Here is a 27,093-nt window from a genome sequence, read left to right on the forward strand (position 1 = left end):
CTGTATCTCATCCTCAAAATAAAATACAATAAAAGTCAATCCACAGTGTTCCTCTTCAGGACAGGTATGTTCAACATTTACAAGTAAATTCTGAAAATATTCTTTGACGTAAATTCTGAAAATATTCTTTGACAGGAACTGAGCATGCACCATTGTAAAAGGTCACAGAAGCCTGCATGACAAATACATTTATATTTAGGCCTACTTATCCTTCAGTCTGTGGTTAGTAAAATAGATTCTTCATCTATACTGCAGGCTAGAGAATATTTTGGGATTTATTTCATTGAATTGATATTTTACTCAGTGAGCTAAAGGCACATTATGTAACCTTTCTTGTGGAGGGTTCGCCACCTGCTTGTCTTAATGGTGATATTATTGGTTTCCTAGAAATGTTCAGAAATGTCCCACAGAATGGCATTAAACTTATCTTATTTCCATGGGAATAGGTGACAACAGATGGCAAAGTTACAGGTCAGATCTATGGAAAATTGGCACACTCAAGTACATGTTTTCCCAAGTACTTATGAAATAACTGTTGTACAGATGAGTTAAAATTACATCTCCATGGAAACAAGGTAGCTAATCACCCACCAGAAAAGTTTCACAGTGCATATTTAAATGTCCTCTATATCTCATCTCCTCCCCATTCTCTATTATCCAACCTCTAAACTTCACCATCTACCCTGATACAACTCCCTCACTCCTTACTTTCAATTCACTTTCCCTCCATCCTCCCCTCCCTCACTTACCCTCATTCAAAAGAACGCTTGATTGTGATTGGCCAGTATTTATATCAACTAGGTCCCTGTGCCACCTGGGACAACAGTCTCCAATCAGAACCAGGTCACACTGAGCAGTACCACTCTGCTTGGTCCAGTCTGGTCCACTACAGCACCATAGCACCAGCAGTGTAGACACCAGGCACTGGAGATGCACAGGAGATGCTCTGGAGATGCACAGGTAGACACTGTTTTGTTCTGCAGGTGACGCATTGTTGCTCAAGTTTGCACTGTGATGGTGGCACAGGTTCATTTTCAAAGCTTACCATTAAATGTGATTTTACACAACAGACAACAAGACTGGCAGGGATCCTGAGAGACAAGTAAAGGTAAGTGAATGTAACATTATTAGTTACATTGTGGTCAAACTAATAAATATTCAAATTTAGGTTTTCAAATTTAGTTTAGTGTAAGATGGCCTTCCTAAGACAACCCTTTTTCCAGGCTTGGGGTGGCACAAACCTGATTTTAGAGTCAGGTTAGAGATTATTTTGTTATTTGTAGATCATAAAGGATATAAATATAATGTTTACAATAGAATTAGGCTATTTATCTAAATTAATGGACCAAGTAGGCCCGTTTAACCCTGCAGTCTGGTGGATGATCACTGGCCATGGGATTTCTTGGACAGGTTAAACAAGCTATGCTCAAGATGCTGTCAGTTCATCTTCCTCTAGGCTCATTTATTTGCTCGGGGTTGGTGTTCATAGTGGAGCAGTTTACACAGGATTAACCCGGATAATCCATTTACAGTTTTTAGGGACATGAGTCGCCATCTGTCTGTGGGCTATTTATCGCAGTAAGGGAGCCATCAGCACAGACAACGCTTTGGGTAAGAAATTAATCATATCAAATTGTATAATACATGATTAGACAAGTTATTAAGTCGATGTAAATAATTGTGTCCTACTTACTATTTCCGATCGTCTGCGGTCATTGTGGATCTTCAGTAGTTGTCGTAATTTCTTCTACTAAAATGTATGAACCGTTTATGACACGAAACAATTTGTGAATAGGCTCTTTCAAATCAGGTGAAGGGCTTTGTGCCTGAGTGTTGTTTGATAAGGTAAAGTTTTTGCTGTCGGGAGATTTTTAATGGCTTCCTAAACGTCCATGACCTGCTGGATTTTCAGATTTCCGAGGTTATTTGAAAGCCTCCGTGCAACTGGCGCACCTGTGGCTGTTCAGTGCAAACTTGGCTGTGTTGATGTTTCTGGATTTGGCAATTTTGTTGATTCTTAATTTCTGTAAGTATCAAAATGCATCAGGGCGATTTCTTGCTATTTAGCCTAAGCCTGTTAATTTTGATTGTGTCTTTTTGCTTTTTCAAGGAATCCTCATGTCAATGTAAGAATATTGAAAGACTGGTACACCACTAAACCCAGAACTTTATGCCCAGCAGTCATCTGAGCATGGAGTAGCATTTTAAGTTACCAGCTGTCTCCTCAAGTGTTTTATTTGCAGCAATTAACCAGCTTCTAACAGTAACATTTAGTGACTTTTTCAAAGATATCCCAAATGATGAGGACTGACTGCAAAGGCCGGAGTGCCTCCCCTCACCGAAAAACCTATAATTCCGACTTCCATGCCATCAAGTGCTCATTTGACTCTGGGATCACATTAAAGTCTGGGGCTCAGCAGTCCAGCGTGCACCCAAGCCGTCAACCACCCAGCCTGTCAGACCCAATCATGTCTCAAACAAGCAACAACCCAGTAAGCAGAGGGCGGGTTGGCAGCACTAGGGGAGCCAAAATTAGTCAAAACATCTTTCTACAAATGGATAATCAACAGCTTAAACCAGATGGACAAAATGCAGGATGCACACCAGCACTTTCACCCCAAAAACCAACCTCACCTTTTCCCTCAACCCGGCGTTCATTTGTCAGTTCTTCATCTGTCCTGAGCACTGCCACGAGCCTCTCCACTCCTGATTCCTTTCTACAAGAGAAGAGCAGATCAGAAGAAATAAAGGATATTGACAGGGCAGCTCTGGCACAGAAGTTCAGTGTGACACGCAAGCTATTTGAGACAAAACTAATGGCAGTGCCCGTTGGTGGTTCAAACAGCATTAGGAGGAGCAGGGGGAAGGAGGAAGTCGATTACCCCAGAGACTGTGACTGCTCGTGGGACAAGGATAAAGACATGAAGCTTCCGGAGATGGATGGTTTAGATAAAGACAAATTCATAAACCTTCCCATCGTAAATATTTCTTCAGCTCAGCCTTCTGTGCAGGTCTCTATGGCAGGCCAGCATAAATCTCCCAGAGCCAGTGATCCAGATGAAGATTCAGTCACCCCTCTTATCTGGCCTGGCCCACCTGTTCAACCTGCAATGTCACATATTAATAAAATAACACAAGGGGACCATTATGAAGGTGAAAAAGTGCATTTAGACCCAGATTTGACAAGTGAGGAACCGGTGAGGGCTGAGCTTGTTGACCTAAAGAATGGGTCCTCTGAAAGTGACGGAGAGACAGACAATAAAACAGAGGAAGGCTGGCAGGAGACATCTGTGAGTTACATGGCACCTTGTATAGTGGAAGATTTGGTGGATGATGTTTTTGAAGAACTTAACCTACAAAAGCTCAAACAAAATGAGTTCACTGAAGACGTGTTATATAAAACAGAGGATGAAAATGGCAGTGTAGACTTGTATGAGCAGGAGAGCACAAAATGGGAGGGGCAAGGTGGAGAAGAGTCCCTTAAACCTGCAAACATGTCTGGAGTAATAAGCGACTCCGTGACAGAGGAGAGAGCGGGGATGCAAGTAGAAGTTGTTGACCAAGAGTTGTGCAGTTTGGAGAAAGGTGAATTTGACGAAAAGTATGATGAAAGTGTGGTGAGTGAAGACAGAAGTGCGAGCAGAGTGCAGGGAGTGGAGAAGAGGTGTAGCACTGAGGAGGGAATAGGGGAAGAAGAGGAGAGGGTGGGATGTGTAAACTCTGGTGGGGTCAAGAATGAAGCTTCTATGAATGTCCAAGACCCAAAAGAAGACCAGTGCCCGAATGAGCAGTCTGTTCTGGAATATGAGGAAATCCCAGGAATCCCTGAATTTGGGTCTAGTGCTGAAGAACAGACTCCAGATGGAAAACGGAAGGTCAAGTTCTCTACAGCACCCATCAAAGTAAGGACGGATAAACTTTATCTGTACTGGCAACTATTCAGTGTAAATGCAGAATGAATATTTCTGAGTATAGGGTCTACATTGTAGGTTTTAAAAGTATAATGGTGCCTAAAGCTATGTTTATAAGCCACATGGAATGAGGAGAGGCAGGATCCCACATGTTTCAGTGTGTTAGAGCTGTCTATTCACAGGCAATGAAAACATTCCTACCTATACCAGCATTTACTAACAGTTAGGCCATGATAACACATTTTGAATCACGAAACATTGCTAGTGTGATATATTCAAAGTACTTTTTGCCTCTGATACAATAACAACAATGCAGGAAACCACTTTTTAAAATACAGTCTCATTAAAAGACCTGTGCTCAAACAAATTACAGAATTAACCAATAATTGGTCCTGGAGGGAATTTTTCCTTCCCTCTACAGCTCAAATCTTGCTGTATTACATAAAAATATGCAGAAACCTCCCCACCATTTCAAGAAAAATATGCACATGATGAATATTGAGCTTCGAAATATAGTGTTCCAGCTTTCATTTATTGAATGACAAGTCAATATAGTAATTACCGTGACAGGCCTACTAACAGTACCAGAAATTTAATCAGTTTATGGACACTTAAGAAGTATTTTGAACTTTGTTGTGTTATTTCGACACAATCACAAGGAAGATGCATATAGTTTTTACTTGGCATCAATGTAATTTTGGTGTAGTTTAAGTGCATTCTAAAGATGTATTCACAACTCTTATCAACTGTCCCTTAGGTTTTCAGCACTTACTCAAATGCTGAGTATGACAGACACAACGATGACATTGACCCAGTGTCTGCCTCCGCGGAGTATGAGCTGGAAAAGCGTGTGGAAAAGATGGATGTTTTTCCTGTGGAGATCGAAAAAGGTTTTTAAACTTAAGCCAAATTGTGCTGTTTTAACCTGTGGTAGAGTTCATTTATCACAAACACTTGTTTTAGGAGAAGAGGGTTTGGGAATTAGCATCATAGGAATGGGTGTAGGTGCTGATCAAGGACTGGAGAAGCTTGGAATCTTTGTCAAATCTGTCACTGAAGGTGGTGCAACAAAGAAAGATGGAAGGTATGTAATTGTAATTGCTTTAAAAGTAATTTTGAGAGAAGACACGCACATGCAAAGAGTGTCCAAAATTGGGCAACAAAATGGACACATAAAACAATGCAGTGATGTACAGAATTGTAAATGTATGTTCTATGTGCTAGGATTCAAGTGAATGACCAGATTGTGGAAGTGGATGGTGTCAGTTTAGTTGGAGTCTCCCAGCTGTTTGCTGCCACTGTTTTGAAGAATACGTCAGGCCTGGTCAAGTAAGTGCTTATTTAGTATTGGTTTTGTACTTTTGACTCTTAATTCGTATTAGTTTGGATAACATGGCTTTAAATGTAACCACTGGATTTGATTTAATACAGGTTTTTGATTGGTCGTGAGAAGGAAGGTGTGGAGAGCGAGGTGGCAAGGCTAATTAATGAAAGCCTAGAGATGGAGAAATCTCCTCATACTGTAAGATAATTCTAAAGTCTGGTTTATAACTGACTTTTAACATTAAGAGACAACATTTTTGCTAATGTATCAGGGGCAGAGATGCTGTGAATATGAAGATGATGAAAGCTACACTGAATATAACTCTCTGGATGACAATGATGATGAGGAAGATGATGTGTCACAGCTTTCTGGCCTGGATAACCACCAACTATACCTCAAATACCAGCAGGTATGTCATATAGGCAACTTAAGGTTCAACAGAAGAGGACAATGTGTGATCTATATTTTTAACTTCATAGCTCCAGGTTAAACTCCGAATCAGAACAGACCAACTACGGAGCACTCGAGAAAAGGTAGGTCACTCCACTAGATTGAGATCTCACAGAAACCACTGCAGCTTTCACTGTAATTCAGTATCTTTGCATCCACATTTGGAGACTGACCCATTTAACTGCGTATGAAAAAAGCACAGTTTATTGAGGCACAGCCCTTGTTCATCCGCGCTTTATGTCTTTACTTGTAATCTGTGGCATAACTGGGTTGGGGATGGTTTTTGTAGCAGGATTCTATTCCAACTTGTTAGATGGTGAACATAAAAGTTTTATTGCAAAAAGTATTACAAAACACATGAAAACAAAAAATGTGGGGCAGTTTTAAAGTTTGCCCTGCTTTAAAATTGGTACCATGCATAATAATGTGCCATGTTGTGTTTTGTAGTTGCGCACACTGGAGGAGCAGCAGGCTAGTTGGCAGAACCAGAAAGCAGAGCTTGAACAGAAAATAGAAGATGAAGAAGAGAAGGCTGGCAAACTGGAGAAGTAGATGCCCCTTATTATTTTAGTGCATTCCTATTTGCAGCCAACTTGATTTGTATATAAAATGTGCTCAAATAGTTGTATAGATGTTGTCAATGTGTCCGGTTGGTAAATATGATGATTTTTTTGATTAAACTGAAAACCAAGTAATTATCTGGCTTCTTTTGTCCAGGTATTGGCAGGAGGCTCAGACACTTTGCAGAGTTATCAGCCAGAGATTGGCAGATGCCCAGAGCCAATCAGAAAACCTGGAGATCAAATACAGCAAGGCCAAAAGACTGCTCCGGGAATATCAGAGCAGGCATTTAGATTTGCTCAATAGTAGTATCACCATATAAATATTTATTATATATATATATATATATATATATATATATATATATATATATATATATATATATATATATATATATATATATATATATATATATATATATTATTATATTTATAAGCCTTATAAATGCTTTCAACAACATTTGTTCCAGAGTGGAGGAGGCGGAAAACAGGGAAGCAGAACTGAGGAGGGAGTTGGAGCAGAAACAGGAGCAGCACCAAGAGCTGATGGAAAAACTGTCCATTCAGGTGAGAAGAGATTTGGAATTGCAAGTTTTGATCTGAAACTACTATTGCATTTGATACTCCCTGTGTACACAGCAAAAAGCAAGAGAATCTTTATCTGGAAGGAGCAACAACATGTCAGAAACAGGTTTGTATGAAACCTTGGTTAGACATTCACTTTGGCTATAAGATTAAACTTTGTTTTTTTTTTTTAATCCCTCAGATGGTCAATGGTATAGTTTGGTCCCTGATACAGGACTCCTAGACTGCAGTGCTCACATCGCCAAGGCTCAACTGGCCCAGAAATCTAAGCGCCACCCACCCTCCCGGGACAAACTGAGGGAGAGCTTCCGACGACAGGTCAGATACAGGCGTTAAACACTTTTAATGGTTTTGTCTGTGAAATGTGCCTTTGTAACTTCTAAACTGCATGTTGTAGGAAGTAGCACAACAAAAATCAGTGGATACGCAGTCACTGCCTGCTCCGACTGCACTACAGCGAGCCAGCAGAAGTGACCTATCCAGCACATCCTCTTTCTCCACCCACAGCCCTCAGCTGCCCTCTATCTCTGTGTCCACACCTCCCATTTACATCACTGACACCAGCTCACCTCTCAAGTCCTCCTCCTCTAGAAAGTCCAAGAGGAAGTTCCCCAATTTCAGGTAAAGATATTTTATGTCAACAAATTGTCTTGGCTGTAAACTAATTTGTCTGGCAATTTTTGTTTATTTCAAGTCGTCTTCGCAAGTCTCTCAACAAAAGACAGAGTGCAAAAAAGAGTAGAAAATCCATGGCAAGCAGGTATATAATCGGAGTAACCACTGAAATTGTCTGCATATATGTGTGCATTTTTCTTTCCTTTCCTATTTTTTGTACTTTTCCTTGCAGGAGTTCTTGTGGCGACTTGGCAGAGCCTATTGGGATCTCTCCAACAGCCTCGGTCTCCTCTATGCCTTCATGTTTGCCCTTCCCCTGGTTTGGGGATAAAAGCTCGGAGAAGGAAGAGGATCAGGAGAAAAACAATGAGAGGCTTAGGTCCTTGTCCAGCAGCAGCCTGCCGTATCTGACCACTGGAAGAAGAGACCAGGTATATAAACCAATAAGCTTTACTTGCTTACTAGCTGTCCAAATTTCCTGATCTTTCCTGCATAGCAAATAGCAGTAGAATCACTTTGTTGAATAGACATACACGGGTGAGCATGCAGTTGAGCTGTAGGCATCACCAGAGGTTAGTTTTGTTCTTGGTTACAGAGCATTGGTTTTCCCCTGGGGAGCTCCAGCATGGTGGGTCACGTCTCTAATCACTCTTTGTCTGGGCACTCTTGCACTTTTACCTTTTCATCTACTGAGGTGAGTCTGTCCTTTCCTCTCCTTGCATGAAACGCGTCCCCACCAATTAATTTTTTTGTTTTTGTTTATATAATTAATTCACTGCTGCCTTTTTATTGTCAGACTTTGGATGATGACTTGATTCCTACCAATAACAACAACCAATGGCAAAGTCTCCCAGTGACTGAATGGAGCAGTCAGCAGGTGTGTCGGTGGCTCGTGGGGATGAGTATGGAACAGTATGCAGCAGAGTTTTCTGCCAAAGGTGTGAACGGGGAGCAGCTTCTCAACATGGATACTGATAAACTGAAGGTTAGCTCAAGACAAAGAAAATATTGCAAACAACTTAAGTATTTTAGAGATGTATAGAACGTTTTCATGGGTCTCATCTTCCCATTTATTAGTAGGTTTCAGAAAGAAATGAGGGTTGTTGCCACAGAGATGAACAATTTAAGATGTATCTTTTTGAATGGAAAAATGTTGCATATAACATGATGCTGAAGCACATGAATAGGCACCATTTTGAGCACCTTTCAGAAGGTATTTTATGTTAAACTGTTAACTGATAGAGTAACGGTGCCAATGTTTCAACACTCTTGAATATATTTCAGCTACTGATCTTAGCTTTTTTTCTGCTCAGGAAGAGTGTGACAAAATTGGGTTTAATTATTGACTCTGTCCTTGCACTCCTTGTGACAGGCTCTGGGTGTGTGCAATCACAACGACCGCTCATGTTTGAAGAAGAAGCTCAAGGACATGAGGAAACGTGAGGAAAAGGAGCAGCGAGAGAGAGACAAGAGGCTCAGGGAGGTGAGGGACACAGACGCGACAGAGGACAAGAAATCTCACAGGGAATACAAGAGAGGGACCATCCGGACTGAGTCACTGTTGTAAATCAAATGCCTTTGCCACCTGTGTGAGGGTCTAAAATGCCACTTGAAATGTACCGATTTTTAACAAGCGTTACACAACTTATAATACTCAAGATGCACCAGCAGATTGTCTATATATTGCTCTTTTTATATGAATATTTAAATGCTAATGTTTTTAATTTATTATTAATGATTTTAATAATAAAGTATGCTATTTAAGAACTCATATCTATGTATTTTTTTGACCAATTCAGATTTTTTCTTAAAATCTCTAAACATGACATCTAAACACATGGATACAAACAATTATTCAAAAATTTTATTCCAAAACAATATTTACAGCTGCAATATTTCGGTAACGCACAATGTTCTTTTTTGCTGTAAAATAAGTGGATGACATCTGCTGATAAAAACATTTTAAATGGAAAAAAGCGTGGTATGGTTGTCACGGGTTTGGCTTGTAGAACAGTAACAAAAGTGCCCCTAAAAAATAAATACAAAACATACAAAACCCACCCTCCCAAATCAACACTGAAATGCAACATCCATAGACACTTGTGCAGGAGAAGTATGATCCCACACAAGTCCCATCCAGTGAAATACAGACTTTATGCTTGATCATGTGGTTTAGTCCTACAATATTTTGTTCTGTTGCAACCTACAGTTAATGTTACAGTTAGCATCCATCATGTGCAAAGGTAAAGATGTAAGAAATGCATTAAAATAAGTCCATGTGCAACTCAATGCTGGTTAGGAAAAATGTCTTCTCTCTTCCCAAGTTGTCATCCAGGGTTTCTTTTCTACCTTTTCCCATTTCTTACTGTTGATGTCCCTTTCCTCCCGTTTGATCCGAACAGCATTGTAACTGGGAATCTTGTCTTCATGTTTGGTCCGCTCAAAAAAGCCACACTGCAAAGGGATTTAACATTAGTAATAACACCTCATCATCTGTTAAGGTTAGAAAGCCATGTTATCAAAGGCAAGAGCCAAAATGCAGTGAATTGCTCAGAGAAAAAGAACCATCAGATCGTGCAAGAAATGAAACATCACTAGAACAAAATCAGATGTTTACAGCAGAGAACGAAGATTTGGCAGATTACACTATGTCACCCTTTAGCCATGCAACTTTGTGTGGAAAAAATAGGATAAAAAATAATTAAATGAATAATTGAATAGATTCCAAAGGCAATCCAACATCCAAAAGCAATGTCTCTTTCAGCAAAACACAGCAATTAATCGGTTTGCTTGATTTAAATTTTAATTGAATCTGGGTAATTTTACCCTGTTCTTTTATGCATTTGTCAGTCTCTCTTTTTCTGAAGGATCCTCCTTATTCTTTTTGTCAAAGACTCCACACTGAGGAGAGGAATATTGTTAGGTTCAATATTACTATTACTACTACTACTACTACTACAGATGTATTTCAGAACCAATGGTATGTCGCCGTTTTTGGTGTCCTACCTTCCAAAGAAGAAAAGCCAGCAGGGCCAATAAAAGCAGCCCAAACAGTATGGACAGGACAATGACCCACCAGGGCACCCCTCCATACTGGGCTGAGCGCCGCTCTGGAAACACAGTCAGGCTCACCTGTGGACAGGGAGAGATTTTAGCAGTGCTTTATTATGAAAAACATGTGAAAAGGATATTCATTGTGTCAAAACATTCATTTATATTTACCGCTGTCTGAGCATTTTGCAGCTTTGTGTTCTTTAATGTGCTAGAAATGGTAAGAGACGCCTTTACTACCACTTCCACATGATGTAGGTCAGAGTATTCCTGAGCAGAAAAAATGAAAATGCATTTTACTTTATTTTTTCTTTCAAATAAGACATGTGAATGACGAAACTCTACCTCTATAAATGTGCCGTTCCAGAGGCGAGAGGTCAGAGTGATGACTGCATTACTGTCCAGGCCCCGCAGGGGGCACTTGATCTTCACACATTTTGCTCCATTGTCACAGGACTGTCAATACATAAAAACTCAATCACTATACAGTATAAAAGGCAAATAACTCAAAGGCTTCACACTTTATAATCTTACCAAAGTTTTGTATTTCTTGTCAACTAATCGTGAAAGTGTGGCCTCGTCTTTAATTGTTACTGCTCTTCTGCTTCTCGTCTTGCTGTGTTCCTATGTCAATAAAAGTTTTTTTTTTTTTTTATTTGCTATATTTTAAGTCTAATATTATATCATAGATATTTCCACTGACCACTTTCAGGCTGTTGATCACACTCTTTGGAGAGCACTCAAAGAGGTCCAATCCTGTGGCGCTTATTTTCATCAGATACAAGAGCCATTTAGAATCTTCAGTTTCTTTTGGCCATTCAATTTCAAGAGACGCAGTGCCAAAGTCTGTCAGTCGCTTCCCAAGATTGATAATCTAACACATACAAACAAGAGGGCAGGTGAGACCCAGCTTGAATAACGTAAAAAACAAACACTGAACATTACAACCAAACGACCAGTCCTACTCACTCTGAACTGGTGAGCAATGGCACTGCCAATGTCACTCTCTGTTTTCATAGCACTTTCCCCTTTGACCTTTCCACTAAAGTATGCCTGGGATGGTTTGGCCAAGCTTAAATCCAAGAAAATAAAATAGTAATAGTAGTGACATAGTAATGACAAAATAGAATAAAACTGTGTTTAAAAAGTGTTTAATTGTTGGAGTATGTGTGTAATTGCTCCATACCCTGAAACAGACAGCTGCAGTAGCAGGGCCACCTTGGCCTTAGCCATGACAGGAACCAAAGTCTGACGGCTGGTTCTTTTAGAAGAAAAAAAAAAGTATAATATCTTAGTTATTTTGAATTGTGACCGTTCAAAATAAAATAATAAAAAAACAAAAGTGGTTTCTTACGTATAAGGAACCAGTTCTATTTCCACCTCAGTTGTGTTAAGAGAGATCCCTGCTGTGCCCAGGATAATGTAGAAGGCTGTCTGTAAGAATGGCCGTTAAACAACAATTAAAATGCAAATGAATAAAGTAAGAAAAAGAAATTACTTTTTTTTTGTTTTTCTTTTACCTGTGCCTTTCCTCTAAATGGATTTCCAAGTTCACACTTAGTTTTAGTTCCCTCTTTATTGGCTGTGCATGTTACAGGGTGCTTAAAATCAATACAAATAAGTTAAATTGGCATAAAAAGTTGAATCTACATATTCACTTCATATGATCCTTACGTCAGGTGAACTGCGATAAGCCGAGTAGACGAGGGTAGGTGGTAAGGTGGCGTTCACACTGGCTTCATATGCATCGTCACCATTCTCATTGGTCACCGTCACTTCTAATGCAATCTCCTTTTGGTCACTTAAGGAAATCACCTGCACACCATCCTCCCTTTAACAAAGCAAAAGTGAGTAATTAACTTATACTGTGATGCACTATTAAACACTTTTAGGCTTAACATCATTAGCACTGGGTGAAATCCACCATTAATTTGAGATGTGGGCAACCTCACACAAATCGCCCCTCCACTTTTAAACTATTTTGAAGAAAACAGGAATACCCTGTCATCTAACATCCATAATTAAAGTGTAATTTCACATTAACACTCAGGGGTCACAATGTTATTCCTTATATTATTATTTGTGTACATTACATGCTTAGTGGAGTGAAGGTGTCGTCATTTATCGTTCTGTAGCCGTATCGATATTTGACCTGCAGGTTGCTCTCACACACATTGTCATCACCACAACCTTGTTTCAGAAAATTCACCTGTATTGATCAAAACACAAGACAATAATACTACTGTACTATGTTTAAAGGAGTCACTATTATAAGTATCATTATTTTACCACTGAGCGGATTGAGTTCGCCTCATTGGCATCAAGAACAGGCGTTGGTGAGGCTACACTCTGTCTGCGTTTACGTTTGGCATCTTCGATTTCAACAGAGACATCCACAGGGATACCATGCAGTTTATCTCGAATATTTTCCTGTAAGGTGCATTAGTCAGATACATTTTTCTACAAATAATAAAAAAGATTCCATATTTATGTGTATTACTGTGTACCACAATTACCTGCATGATAAGCTGACGTTTCAAACACTTTGTCTTGCCTTTACTGTCCAAGGTCATGGTGCCTTTTGACTCAAAGCTGTTATCAGGGAAAGAGGCCCTCGGGGCCAGCCGGTTTTTACGTAGATCAGCATCTGCCTCCATGGAGTAACTGACCGCTAAATGATTGAATTCAGTTATTTAACATTTTTTGAATACTATATACATTAACAAGACTGAAGAGCTTACTCAGCCTGGGAGAGTAACTGGGAGGATTAGCCGTGTAAGTGAAGCAAGCCTCAACATTTACGCTGAAAAAAGTATTTAAAATTCTTTATTTTTTTTATAAATTCCTTTTTGTGAAAATTATTCAATGAGAGGATTTGGAGAATCAATACTTACCAAATTTTGTCACCGCAGTTCTTCTTGGTAAGGTCAATTTCTTTAGGTGTGAACGTAACTGTCTTATCGATGCTGATAACTGGCCGTGCCCTGGAATAACATACAATATGAATGTTACCATGCATAATGAAGAGCATTATAATAAGAGAAACCCACTCACCTGTAGAGAAAGACAGCATCAGACAAGGAGCCAACAGCAAGGTCTGGGTACATGTTCCTGTCCAGATCCATGTTGCCCGCCAATGAATATCCAAACATCTTCATCCCCAAATCCCCCCCAGACAAAATCTAATAAAGAATAATATAAGTGTTTACAGTGGTCCTGTTTAAAGATGATGGTTAATTGTTCAGTTGTCAATAATACTGCTACAAGAAAAGAAAAACATTTACAAGATAAGAAAACATTTGTCCCGCAATGTGGAAATTGAAAATATACCTGAGCCTCTTTTTTGGACTTCAGACCTGTTGGAGATCCGTGGTATATATAAACACTTCCAATACCGTTATTATGATTAGGAGCTCCAACAGCAAAATCTAAAATGGAATAAATAAAAAAATGTATTAAGATGCAAATGTAATACTTCAAAAGTTAAAAATAAATGACAATAAAGCATCTCACCATGATAACCATCTTGATTAATGTCGCCAATGTTTGCCACAGCGAGACCAAACATGGAGTCCTGAGGTCCATCAATTCGTGTGGGTTTGACTTTGCTCCATATTCCAGCATCGTTAACGTATACATAAACGGCTCCTCCAATTTCTCCATCCTTCTCAAAATATTGAGGGGCTCCAACTACAATATCCTCCCAACTAACAAAGCAGAGCTTCATTAGACTAACATTACAAATACATTTTATAATGTCTTCATATTACTAACCCATCTCCATTGAGGTCCAGAACAGCAACATCATATCCAAAAGAGGAGGCCAAGCCCTCTCCCTCCAAAGTGTACTCCTCCAGGACAGTCCTGGTGGACTCTGCTCCTCTTTTCAGCAGCACCACAGCTCCACTGTGGTTGGCTCTAGGAGCTCCGGCCACCACAGTCAGCTGGCCCTTCGTAGTCAGACTCATACCAGAGTCCAGGGAGAAGCCTGCAGGGGAAGGTGGGTCTTAAATGAATATAGTGGTTACACATGAGAACAGTCAAAGAGTATAAAAGTATTTTACCAAGGTAACTGTTAGCAGGAGCTGGAATCAAATTGGGATTTTTCTCATTTTCATCTCCAAGCTCAAAAGGACCATCTTCATAGATGCCCATTTCAATAAAGGTGTCATTTCTTTGTTCCAATCGAACTATACCTGGAATGGAAAGAAAAATCGTTTGTATTTGTGTAACTGCTGTTGTGTGGAGACACATCAGATTTCTTACCTTTCCAATTATATGCTCCAGGAGCACCAAAAATGATATAGTGAAAGTCACTGTCGAAGATAGCAGCTACACCCTGCTGACAGGAGCCAAACATCTCATGGCCTTTGGGTCGGCCCTGGCAGAAGTGCCAGCTCCCGCCCTCACCTGCCCCTGAGTTCTCGTTAATGGTCAGATCCTGATTAAGCATGTAGCAGCGGCCTGTGATGTCACGGGACTCTCCAGCAGTGTTAACGGCACTTCTTACCTGATATCGATGAGCACAGGTCTGCCACCAAAAAATTAATAGTCAGTTAATTGTTGATCAATGAAAAATGTTTCTTAATATCTATCACAAATCATACCACAATCTTGCCACCTGGCCCTTGACTGCTGACAGACACTCCCATCCACTGGTTTTCTTTGTTTTCAGTTTTTAGATCCTCTATGGTGAAGATGACCCATTAATAAGGATTATACCAACTGAAATAAATGACAAATGTAACTGAGCGGATTTCTAACCTTGATTGTCGAAGATGACTCTGTTGCAAGAGGAAGAGGGGGAGCTCATGTCACAGGCGTACAGTCCTCCAGTCACTTTAGACTTGTGACCCCTCAGCGCCTTTGCCCTTGGTGCACCAACCAGGAGCCTGCAAGATTCATACAGTGTTAGATAAGGCTGTTGCATTCAAAATGGTGAAACCATGGGACTAACATTTAGCAATAATAGTAAAACATGACAACAAAGCTTTATAATCATGCACTTGTCTTATAGTTCTTTTCCAGATGCTCCTGTGACTTTGCAAATTTTTTTGCAATTTCATTCACTCCCTATTTGGTCGTAGTGCAGCCACAGCTGTCCTAGAGTGATGGAAGCAAGGCTGCCAATCTGGACATCAGCCCCTCATACTACCAATCACTAACACAGACGGATGGGTGGAATGCCTTGCCCAATGACACAATAACAGTAGACACTAGTTTGAAATTTTTGGGTTGGTGAAGGAGTGCTCTAACCTGAGTCACTGCCTCCCTGAAGTGAAGATTGTACCGTATAATTTTATGGAAAAAAACCCACTGACTAATAAAAACTACAGGTGGAAATGAGTACTTTTGCTATAACCTGGCACCATACAGCTGTCCTGTTTTTTAAGGTCAATGTATTGTTGTACACTGTCGCTTTTCAAATAAAAGCATACCATACCAAAGGTTTGTCTGGCAATCAACTGTAAACTTGGCTAAAATACTACTCCATATGCCGTTCCCCTTATTTTGCATTGTGAAAGATGAACAGACATTCTTCCATGGCTGATTTCAATACAGCGGCCATATTCACACAGTAACATGCACACAGTAAGGAGCCTCCAAAGCCAATGTTCCATGTCCACACAGTGTATTAGTGTCAAAAGGCTCTTTTCAGCTGAATGCTCTGCTTCACTGGACTAGGATTTCTATCTTTGTCCACACACAGATGGCCTTTGTGGACAACTACAAGGTCAAAAGCCACACCCATCTTCATATCTCCATAGGCATCCAATTCCCAGGGTTTTAGTACGCCATAAATCAAGCAAGTCAGGAATGTCACAGTTCACACTGTAAACTGATGTCAACACACAACATTTACTTCAGACTATATGAGGAAAGAAGTCTGAATTAAATTATACTAAGGAAAGCCAGACAAATTACACTCTCTGTAATACTGACTGATGCTATGTGCATGTGGGAGGGTCTGAACTTTTTGAAAGGCATTTGGAGTTTTGCATCATCTAAATGTCACAGTTTTGCTCTGGCACAACCCTAAGATGGGAACACTTGCATCTTGGCGCAAAAGTGTACACTGCCTACACAAGAACAAAAGACTGGTTTGGCTTTTCAGGCGCTAGAATATTAATACAACAGACTTCAGTCAAAAAAAACAAAACATATCACACTCCATGCACATATATAAAAAGTTCAGATGGTTTGTGCCATTTGCTAAAAAGCTACATATAATTCCATGTTTGTTAGAAATTTATCTAATGAACTCATGGATAATCTCTATTGTTACAATAGTTTTGTTATTGAATTGAGGGGCTGCTGCAGTGTCAGCAGGTCTCCTGGACAGTGAGGCTGTGGTTTGCTTTATCGCATGCCACCAGCCTTAGTCTACAGGAAGCAGCAGCACCAGTGTGAGCAGATGGACTAATACATACTACTGTGTGTGGCATCGGGAGAGAGTCTGTGCATGCTTATATAGTTTATATTTTTCTATAATTTCAAATTTTCTGTTAAACCAACAATTTTGTGAAGCCCTTTGTGAGGCGAGACTGCTGTTGTGATTTTGGGCCCAAAAAAAAAATTTACTTGTGTGGTATTTGTTAAAACTGTATTTTATTTTCGGTATAGCCTCGACAATATGGAAATTCAACTCTCTGTATTTACTGTAGTAGTAAAGATAAGAGCAGGGCTAAAACAAAGACTTGGGAAGTTATAGGTCTTCCTTTGAGGGTTCTTTTGGGTGTCCAAGTAGTTGGGTGATTTTAAATGAGGAATCTTGATCAAAATTGTGCAGGATCTTTTTCAGTGGGTTCATAGTCCTTTGGCAAAATATGTGATCTATTGTTATAGAGTTATAGAAGGGTTTCACTGTTTTATTATGTTATTTATTACATTGACATAACTACATTGATTGTCCTAATAGCCAGTTGAGAACCGTTAATGTAGAGGAAGACAAAAGTAAGCCTAATTTTAATTATTATTAAGTTTCACATTTTATTATTATTATTTTATTTTTATTTTTTTTACTTTATTGAAATAACAATAATAGAAGCATATGTAACATCTCATATAGGGCTGGAGATTGAGTCATGTCTATTCGTCAATGAAATGGTTGGGGGAAGGTCTACAGACAATCCTCTGACAATAAAAGCATGTGGTTTGGAGCAGAGTTCAGAGTTTGAGGAAGAAGTTGGGCTATTTTGTGTTACATGGCAATGATTAAAATCCTGTATTGTTTATTTTATCTTATCTTAATTAAATCAATAATGAAATCCTATTTAGAAAAAAATCTAATTGAAAACTGAGATTTAAATCAGTGTGGGAGAAAAAAAATTCATGATACATTTTTTACCATCTATATCATCTGAAACTAAGGGGATTCTCCAAAACTGCCAAGTGTTACATCTGTGGTTACGTCTTCTTTGAGCGAGAGCCAAGCCTGACTCCAGGGCTGATATTTGGTGCCCAGATGTAAAAATGATTTATGTACTTTTTGTTCTATGACCATCCATCAAATTGTTTTTATCTAAAGTGGAGGTTAACCTTAATAACCTCACTGGCACTGACATTTTCAATCTCATCTGCAACATTTACACTTACTGAACTTACATGCAATACAGATAAACAGTTGAACTCCACTTTGCAAAGGAACACAAAATACACCCAGCTTCCATTATCACCCTTCCTTCATGTCATATAACAATCGCAGCCTGGGGCTAAAGACACTGCAGGTGTCAATCAGAATAAGAGCTGACAGGCAACACACCACTGGCAAATGCTGGTGACTCACGGTGCACACCCAACTGTTAGACACAAGAACACACATGCCAAGAACATAATGTGAAAAACCCTACCAGAATCCTAGAAAAGATGGTGAGCAAAGTAGTTGCCTAAAGTTATGAATATGTTCCTTAAGTTCTAAGATCCTGCATGTGCCACAAAAATGCACTACTGTTACATTCCTCCTGTGTTTATGTGTATGATCAAGTCAGGTGTAAAACAAACATGACTTCCTGCCCCAACATGCACAGCAACAATATACTTTAGGAATTATACACGATTTGAAGAGCCCTGGGTCCATCTATGCCACTACCAGCTTCATTGCATCCGTGGGCCTTCTTGCCATGCAGAACCCTTTTTATAGAGTCTAAAATATCTAAATACATAAAGCTGAATTAAACAACTGACCTTTTACTTAACAGACTACATGACAATATTTCAGGTTACTGTCATGTTTCTCACTAGATGACAGCTGCTTTTTATTTTCTGTGACAAATGTGTCTGATCAAGTGCCCATTAAAAGGTGGACAAACAGGTCTATTCACATGTTTTGGGGATAAATGCAAAGTTTGAAATACATTTGACTAGTTAACCCGGGAGTATAGTTTGTAAAATCATATAAAGAAATGTAAAAGTGACTTCCATGCAAGTTTAAATCGCATTCCCACCTTTGCAAGAATGTAACTTCTGATTACTCCACCTGCCTGTTTCACTACATGGAATAATTAACTCTACCTAAGTGTTTTTAGCAAGTTCAAATCATTTTTAAACGTATTTTCATGCTATAGTAGTTTATTGTAAAGCACGTTGGCATAAATAGGTTACTGTATTGTTGTCCTGGATTAAGGCTGACGCGCGCACTTACATTCTTTGATTAACCGGCTGAAGTTGCCAGTGCATGGCGAGAGAGAAGCCGAAAAGACTGCCCGGGTCCCCATTCTTCCGCACCACGTTGTCGGTGTCCAGGTTAAAGGCCCAGAGTTTGGTGCATCCCAGTAAAAAGCAGAGCCCAAGACCCCAGGTGATCCGGTCCCCCATAACAAAGTGCACTCTGTCTGACCCCGCGCGTCCTGGGCCTGGAAGGAGCAAAGTGCTACTGAGTGAGTGCGCGCAGAGCTGCCCCGTGTAGTGTCACTGCTCCTCCCACAAGCTCCTGCTACTTATTATACAGTTTTAGAGTAGGACCTATCTGACTCCTCTCTGGGAACACTTCCTGTATCCTAATATCATTTAGTAGGCCTTGGTTTAGAAAGAATATCTTCCAAGTAATGTTTAAAATAGATGGTCTTGCCAAGAAGAAATCAACCAGGATCCAGTAGAATACAAAACAAACACAATACCCTGGCCTATACAGAGTCTGGTCTGTGACAGAAATAGCCTATTGCCCTGATTCTGATTTTGACTTGGCAGTGGTGGCTTTTAATATTATGCCTATGCTTACAGCTGCGTACAGTCATGGTTACAACTATGACTAACTCACAACAGCTTACTCATTTTACTACGTTCACCAATATAAGATTTAATGTAGCAGACCAGATCATGTCCAGCTTGTCTCCATTCTAAAGGCCCATAAGATGAATGACAAACCCACAGGGACAAGTCGCCCTTAAGACATTCCAGCAGACAGTGACCTACAGCCTCACATCACAACACTGGCTTTGTTGCACACAGAGACACACAGGGAGAGAGAGAACTGCTCACTACTGTATAAAAGACACAATTAATGGTGGCACAGGGAAAAGGCCAATGCAAGAATGTGCTCTGTGTACAGGTTTCTTATCCCATTTAGGTTGTATAAATAGACTACAAGTGAGTTTGCACTTTAAGAGACTTGATAGTCCCTGAGTGGAAATAGGAAATACCTACATTGGTTATTAGATTTAAATGAATATACGTGTCTCTAAAACAATCAATCTGGAACATAACTGAATGTTGAAGACTACTGTATGTGAGTTTATTTGTACATTGCAGGTTGTGTTTGGCATGTCAAGATCAGCAGTGACTAGGGTCATAATTTAAAGCTCTGTTCAAAGCTGAAAGCAAAGGTTTACTAAAACAGAGCAGAGACTCTTTAGGCATCAAGATTAATTTGTACATTTGCCTGTCTACATAATCATAATTACTATGGGGAAGTAAAGGTCGCACAGTGAAGCCAAGCTATGAATCTTGACTTTTTACATCAATTTATTGACACAGATTTAGGTTTAAGGTGATTAGTTAACAAGCAGACCTAATGACTGTAGGGATATGAGGAAGATACTGGATTTATTCATGGACAGTTTGACTTTGATGCAGTATGTGGCTAAGGAGCCTGTGTTACTGAGGCAAAGTATAAAACACATTTACCCACTGCCTTAGGGTTCATAAGTAAAGAATTAGTGATTGACTTTGAATCACCCGGAAAGAAATATTTCATTTCTTCTCAAATGACTTTCACGCACTTATGTACGCAAGTCAAGAGTGTTTGCTCACTGTGTTGTGGCCTGAGGTACAGAGTGAAAGTGCCTAGACCTGCCCCACCACAGCCCTGTGATTGTTCTTAAAGCTGAAGCGTCACATAAAAAGCCTTCACCTGAGGGCGTGGTGCAGAGAACGAGGCGTGCGCTGTACAGCCTGTAGAAACACATAGCCTCTGGGCCAACAAACATGTACAGATTTCACAAGAGCAGCTCCAGCCCAACACATTTCATAACAGTCACAACTTGGCTCTGTGGCTTATGTTGACATATGCTGCTCATTCTGAATCAGCTGTGGCAAACTGTTTGTCAGATCTGTAAGAGGAAGGGAACATATGGCTTTTAAAACTCTTTACTGTGTTGATCTCATGTAAATATTGATGGAATTATTGATGAAGTTCCTAAAAGCTCACAAAGAATTCATTCAATAATTTCATTTTATTTCTGCGTGTCGCGTCATTTATTATAATTTACCCTTTTATAAATAAAGGCATAAAATATGGAAACATTTCTTGGCTAACAAGTCATCATTTAAAACTAACGCTTTGGTTAATGTCATTTGAGGACAACCATGTGAATCCAACAGTATACAAGGTTCCCAGTATTGACCACATTTGCCCTATAGCTTGACTTGCAGCTTAACGCACGGTGAATGCAGATGAGATCTCTATAAGCATATTGATTTCAATAAGATATAATTGATGTCTTTTTCTGTGATCCCTCAGGGAATGACTAGCCCTTTTAACAATCCATCACCTGAATGAGCAGTTCAGACCTAGCCCAAGTCAGGGGTTGAAACTTGATCTAGAAGGCCTGCTTGACAGTCAGGTGTGCCCAAAAACATTGCATGCCACTGAGGAAAAAGAAAAAGTCACCCCATAGATTCTGGTGTGCCATTTTATTCTACATGTAGCAACTTTAGTGATGTAACTAATGCACTCTTTCCTATGCTGTACTTCTTCTAGGGTTCTACTTTTTTGTCAGTATTCAAAACAACTCAAACAGTAGTCTACATAACAACTATGCAGTAATTAGTAGAACCAATGTAGTTTAGTTACGCATACTATAGTCTAGCAAAACATCCATCCGTGTAGGCTAGAGACTTTTTGTGTCAAGATAAAATAATTTAACAGTAAGGTAATCTGGCATAAACAAATATATAAAATAAATAAACTTGTAATTGACTCATTTAACGAAAAATGGATTCACATATAATATGCTAGAATACTTCTTTGGCCCTGGACACTTTGAGCAGGGCAACAATCACCGCGTGTGGATAATTCCTTTTTGTATTTCTGAATATCAAAGACATTCATGAGAGGTGACCTAACATCGTGTATGATTTCTTGTGAAAAATACAAAGAAACTAGTTCTGTTTAGTCTTATCTCATGTGTCCAAATGTCTACTAGTGTAGCTGAAAAACTGGTTTTCCCCTGGTCCATAGCAAAGCAAGGGATTGAATGAGTTGCTAAAGTGCACTCTATACGAATGCAATGTGAGTTTAACACGTTTACAAGTGCCTTTAAGTCAAGAAAGTGTTTGGTTTAGGAGCAGACAATGCCTCCTACTCTCAACATTCCTAATGTGTCAAAAACAACTAAAACATTCCACCAGTGAAAATGTGAAGAGGTCAAAAAAAAAAAACGTTTTTCCACCTTGTTAAAATCCATTCAAAACGAGACCCTCCCTTTTCTGATCTGGTGACTCAAATTTGACTTGAGTCTTCTTCTGGCACACTCACATGCATTCTTTTTGATCAACTGATTAACTTGTAACACACAAATATACTTGAAAATACCACTTTAATGCAGTTAGCTGGAAGTTCGCTGCAATAAACAATGCATACACTTTTGCTGTAGTTTCTGGCTATAAAACCTGTGACACTGTTTGCCTGGGGGCCCTTCAAAGTAGAGGTTGGCTGTTGACATGCCAATAGACTTCTGAAAACTAAGAAGAAACAAGACTAGCCATTTTGGTCTCAAAACACAAACAAGAACTATAAATAGCTTGTGTTATATTGTCTGTTTCTCTAGTATTGAAAACAGTTATACTTTAGGCCTGCTGCTATTGAAACTGCACCTTCTGCTACCATCACATGTTACTGTGCCACTGACTGCTTAAAAACACCAGTTCTGGCAATAACTGTCATTTTTCTTGACTTTCTTTGATAAACCAAGTATAACAGAAGTGCAAGGCACTTTCTCAGAATTTAGGTGCTGTGAATGACAGCGTGTTTCCGTATGAATGATGGACATGCCTCACAGCTCTGAAAATCATGTGACCTACTAATTTTTCAATTTTACACATCTCCATAGAAACCAGGAATTTGTGGCGGTCCGCAGTAACATCTCAGGTAGGTGTGATATATCACACTCTCACAGGGAAGCAGATAGACAGACACACACCTGTCTGATATATACAAAAATACTGTAGAAATGCAGTTAATATTCAGGACATTTAACTTCAATCTCTTTTTTAATTGTAACTTTCACCAGCTTTTAAGGAAGTACTTCTTATTTCAAATATAAATTAAATATTAAGGACAGGACTTAAACTTTAAATGTTGTTGATGATATTGTTTTCATATCCAAACCATTAGGCTTGTGATGAACAAACAAGATAAACACAAACACTTTAGGTACATCTTTTAAAAAGGACTAAAGTTAAAGTTCAGGGAAGAACACACTAAGCAGAACTAAGAACAGGGCAAGAGGAGGAACAAGTCTGGACCTGGTAAAGAATGGAACAAATGAGAGAATTCATGACAAAGATCCAGTGCCTCTCCCTGCCACTCCCAGCTCCTCCCAAAATCTACTCCTCATCTTACTACTCAGAGGTGATTGTACTTGTACACCTAAGGTTTTTATTGAAATATTTATTATTTCTATCTTGTGTGAATAAGGGTGAATCAGAACAGCTGGCCCTCCTTTATTTGCACAGTTCACTATCTCCCAGCCATCAAATGGCACTCACAGTAGCGTGCATTGGCAGGAAGTGAAAACACACCCCATAACACTGGGAGGCAAGCCAATTCATCTTCATAAACATTTAGTCTGACACATCATCATTCTGCCATGCCCACTGTCTCCAAGACTGTAAAACTCATATATAGTTAATAGTGGCCAAACAGCAAAGGGGATGGACCGATTCAATTATTTTAACAGTTGATCATTTACCATAATGGTGGACAATAAATGACTATTCTGTTCCACACTTTAGAGCCTTGTGTATGTGAACTACAGTGTCTACTATGGGCTTGCACACATGTAAGAATTATTAAATCCATCTGTGAACAAAAACAGAGAAGATAAAAATATTGAAAAAATATGAGCCTACGATTGATATGCCTGGAATTTAAAACTGATATACTTCTTTACTCAACTGCAGTTTTGCATTTAGTAAATATTCAAATTCACTCCAAGTTTAGTGGTATAAAGATAGAGAACAACACTTGTGTATACATGCTTTTATATTCGTTTGAAACCATTTGAAAATTGTCTTTGTAAAAGCTGCCATCTACTGGACATTCTAGATAATGCATCGAGAATGTAATAAATCATTGAGTTTTTATATTATATTTTATATATATATTATATATATATGCGCAGATATTAAAATTATGTTATGATAATGTATTAAATAATGCACACAAAAAATTCACCTTTTATTTACTGACAAATAAATAAGAATAGAAAGTTTGTTGTGCGCCATTGTAGTTATACAATTTATGATACAAAAATTGTAAAAAGTCAAAGCAGCATTTTACCATAAGTAGCTTTAGTTTTATATATCGCTCATGCAACGTCCTCTTCAGGCAGTTTGGTGAGAATATCCACTCCATCAGCTGTAACGACCACTGTGTGTTCAAACTGAGCGGACCTGTGCAGAAGAAAACATTGAAATATGCAGCAGTCCTGTACGATATATATGGAGTTTATGTTTGATTAATAATAACAACAATAATAATAATAATAATACATTTTATTTATAAGCGTCTTTCAAAAACACCCAAGGACACTGTACAGAAGAAGTTAAAAACAAAAAAAGAAATGGGGAAAAAAAACACACAATACAATATAAAACTGGATTGGTAATAAAGGACTAGTATGCACCTTTTGTCATCTGCAGATACTGCCGTCCACTTGTCTTTAAGAATCCTAAACTCTGGCGACCCCTCCATTAGTATGGGCTCTGCAGACATAAACAGACAATCTCATCTACATGCTGTCTTTCTTTCTGTGTATTTTAATTTTAACATTTTATGTATCGTTACATGTTGAGACAAAAAATACAATGGCAAAATGGTTGAGGAAAAGATTTATGACATAAAAATAGAAAAACAGAAATCAGTGGCCTATAGGGGGCACTAAAAACATACCTATTGTAAAAGCCATTCCTTCGTCCATAGTCATATCATTGTCATTTGCTGAAATTACAAAGAGGGTAGAGAAACAGTAGTAAAACAGAATATAGTTTTTTAATGCATTCTCCTCCAAACTTTAGAGGGAACTAAACGAACTCACCATGGTGCCAGATCTCAGGATGACAATGAAAACTAGAGCCAATTCCATGTCCTATAAAATATGGGCACACTTGGAAGCCACTGGCGTGTGCTATTTTGCTGCAACCATACCCACAAAATCCAGTCGTCAGGATTAAAGCTCAGTGTTATTCGCCATGATTATGTGTACCTAATAGTGTTTCCTATAACACAGAGGGGAGCCCCGGGGTGACAGGCGGCAATTGCCTCATCTCTGCAACGCCTGGCAGTTTCCACTAACTTCTGTCCAATCTCATCCACCTGACCAATCAGAAAAGTCTCTGACGTGTCACCATGGTAACCGTCTAGATATACCTGTAAAGACAATGTAATTTTAATATTGCAGTGAAGCATCCATTTTGTTTTGGGCTGAAATGTATAACTTACAGTGACGTCAATGTTAATAATGTCCCCATTTTTAAGTTTACGGCTGAAATAAAAAATATGTGAGACATGTAAAAAAAAAAAAGAAGAAAGTTTGGCAAACTTGGTACACTTGATATTCATAAATAGAAGAAGGTGAAAAGCATGTGTGTACTGTAAACTCACCTATCAGGAATGCCATGACACACCACATTATTGACAGAGGTGCACACAGATTTTGGAAAGCCTCCGTATCTGAGAGGAGATGGGTAGGCGTTGTGTTTGATTGTCTCCTGATGCACGATGAAGTCGATTTCGTCTGTTGTCATACCAACCTGGAAATCAGGCCGCATGTTTCAGGGTTCTAGGACCATAACTTGATTTACAGGATACGCTACTACCTGTAGTCCCTGCCCGGCAAGCAGCAGCACATGTCTGGCTAACTGACAGGCTCTGGCCAGGCCCTCAATCTGCTCCTGGTTCTTTATCTCTATGTAGTCCGGCCATTCTGGGACTACTCCAGTGCCCACATAGTCAGGATGCACAATATGCTACAGAGAAGAAAGAACAATAAACAATGAACACAACAAATTACAGTATGTTTTTTTTTTCTTTCCGCTGAAGCTCAAGTTACTTTTTAGTCATATGTAAATGTAGGCCTTAAATGTATATAAAGTAAAAGGTGTACTTTTGGTACTGCGTAGGCAGGCCGGACAGTCTCTGGGCGCACTATACTGTGGGATTGACTATTCCACTTTTTCCAGAAAAAACACCGAGACTGCTGAGACAGAGGGGTCGTGTGCGGATCACAGACCTTAAGCCCACATATGCCCCTAAGAAAACCTCCAAGACCTGTAAAAAAACAAAAACAAAAACAAGACATATATTAACACATTATGTATTGCATGAGAATTGAAAGTGTCCAAGAATAGAGACCAAGGGGTGATTACACACACACTTATTCAAATGATTAATCGGCCCATATTGTTTCTGGCCAGCTTTGTTAAAAGCATGGTCACTTGTATGTGTTAAAAGTTAGCTCTGCAGCTGCCATCTAACCTCAACTGTCAAAACAACGATCTTCCCGTCAAACGTATCGAGAGTTGTTCGCAAAGGAGCAGTGAGACACACTATGAAATATGCTATTACTATGAAATATATTACAGATGATGTAAAGTTAAGTGATTGATTTACCTCTTGTAAGTCCAGCAGAGCAGTGCGCCGCCATGACACCACCGCTCCTCACGTGGTTCTGAAGTCACGTGGTGCACATTCTTTTAACGCGGATAACGAGTGTTACTGTGAAATGAGCAGTTTCGCTTTCAATATGCTGCTGTAGTACAAGACGCCTGTCATTTGTGATGTTGTTGTATTTATCATGAAAATTTATACTTAGTTTAATTTAATCATATTTACGGTATAAATGATATCGTGTGAGATTGGCTTTATAATTATTGATTT

General features: G+C 39.2%; 3 protein-coding genes across 3 annotated transcripts; 1 reads left to right on the top strand and 2 right to left on the bottom strand.

Moving 5' to 3' along the window:
- Positions 1-1,955: 1,955 nt before the first annotated feature.
- Positions 1,956-9,072, top strand: LOC117385543 (neurabin-2-like). The gene is made up of 18 exons (XM_055228584.1): positions 1,956-2,026; positions 2,111-3,902; positions 4,669-4,801; positions 4,875-4,995; positions 5,136-5,240; positions 5,343-5,433; positions 5,507-5,644; positions 5,715-5,768; positions 6,133-6,233; positions 6,403-6,531; positions 6,716-6,812; positions 6,885-6,936; positions 7,012-7,148; positions 7,228-7,451; positions 7,525-7,590; positions 7,678-7,876; positions 8,242-8,430; positions 8,818-9,072. The coding sequence occupies exons 2-18, from the start codon at positions 2,298-2,300 to the stop codon at positions 9,010-9,012; spliced, it is 3,636 nt and encodes a 1,211-aa protein (XP_055084559.1). The 5' UTR covers positions 1,956-2,026; positions 2,111-2,297; the 3' UTR covers positions 9,013-9,072.
- A 453-nt stretch (positions 9,073-9,525) lies between these two features.
- LOC117385565 (integrin alpha-6-like) lies at positions 9,526-19,397 on the bottom strand. Its single transcript, XM_055228394.1, is given in 25 exon segments — positions 9,526-9,899; positions 10,452-10,577; positions 10,668-10,766; positions 10,842-10,952; positions 11,031-11,120; positions 11,200-11,370; positions 11,466-11,568; positions 11,683-11,757; positions 11,851-11,930; positions 12,017-12,097; positions 12,171-12,327; positions 12,590-12,705; positions 12,786-12,926; positions 13,013-13,167; positions 13,238-13,299; positions 13,391-13,480; positions 13,551-13,678; positions 13,827-13,924; positions 14,010-14,203; positions 14,271-14,489; positions 14,491-14,692; positions 14,763-15,027; positions 15,104-15,183; positions 15,261-15,388; positions 19,138-19,397. Coding segments are annotated over 25 exon segments (3,303 nt in total). The 5' UTR covers positions 19,311-19,397; the 3' UTR covers positions 9,526-9,740.
- A 4,983-nt stretch (positions 19,398-24,380) lies between these two features.
- Positions 24,381-26,873, bottom strand: LOC117385250 (methionine aminopeptidase 1D, mitochondrial-like). Its single transcript, XM_033982521.2, has 10 exons — positions 26,827-26,873; positions 26,321-26,484; positions 26,034-26,183; positions 25,819-25,967; positions 25,657-25,699; positions 25,421-25,584; positions 25,253-25,350; positions 25,108-25,155; positions 24,842-24,920; positions 24,381-24,608 (listed from the first exon to the last, which is right to left on the bottom strand). Exons 1-10 carry the CDS (start codon positions 26,858-26,860, stop codon positions 24,524-24,526), a joined length of 1,014 nt encoding a protein of 337 aa, XP_033838412.1. The 5' UTR covers positions 26,861-26,873; the 3' UTR covers positions 24,381-24,523.
- Positions 26,874-27,093: the final 220 nt, after the last annotated feature.

This window comes from Periophthalmus magnuspinnatus, chromosome 17, assembly GCF_009829125.3.
Source record: "Periophthalmus magnuspinnatus isolate fPerMag1 chromosome 17, fPerMag1.2.pri, whole genome shotgun sequence".
Taxonomy (NCBI): domain Eukaryota; kingdom Metazoa; phylum Chordata; class Actinopteri; order Gobiiformes; family Gobiidae; genus Periophthalmus; species Periophthalmus magnuspinnatus.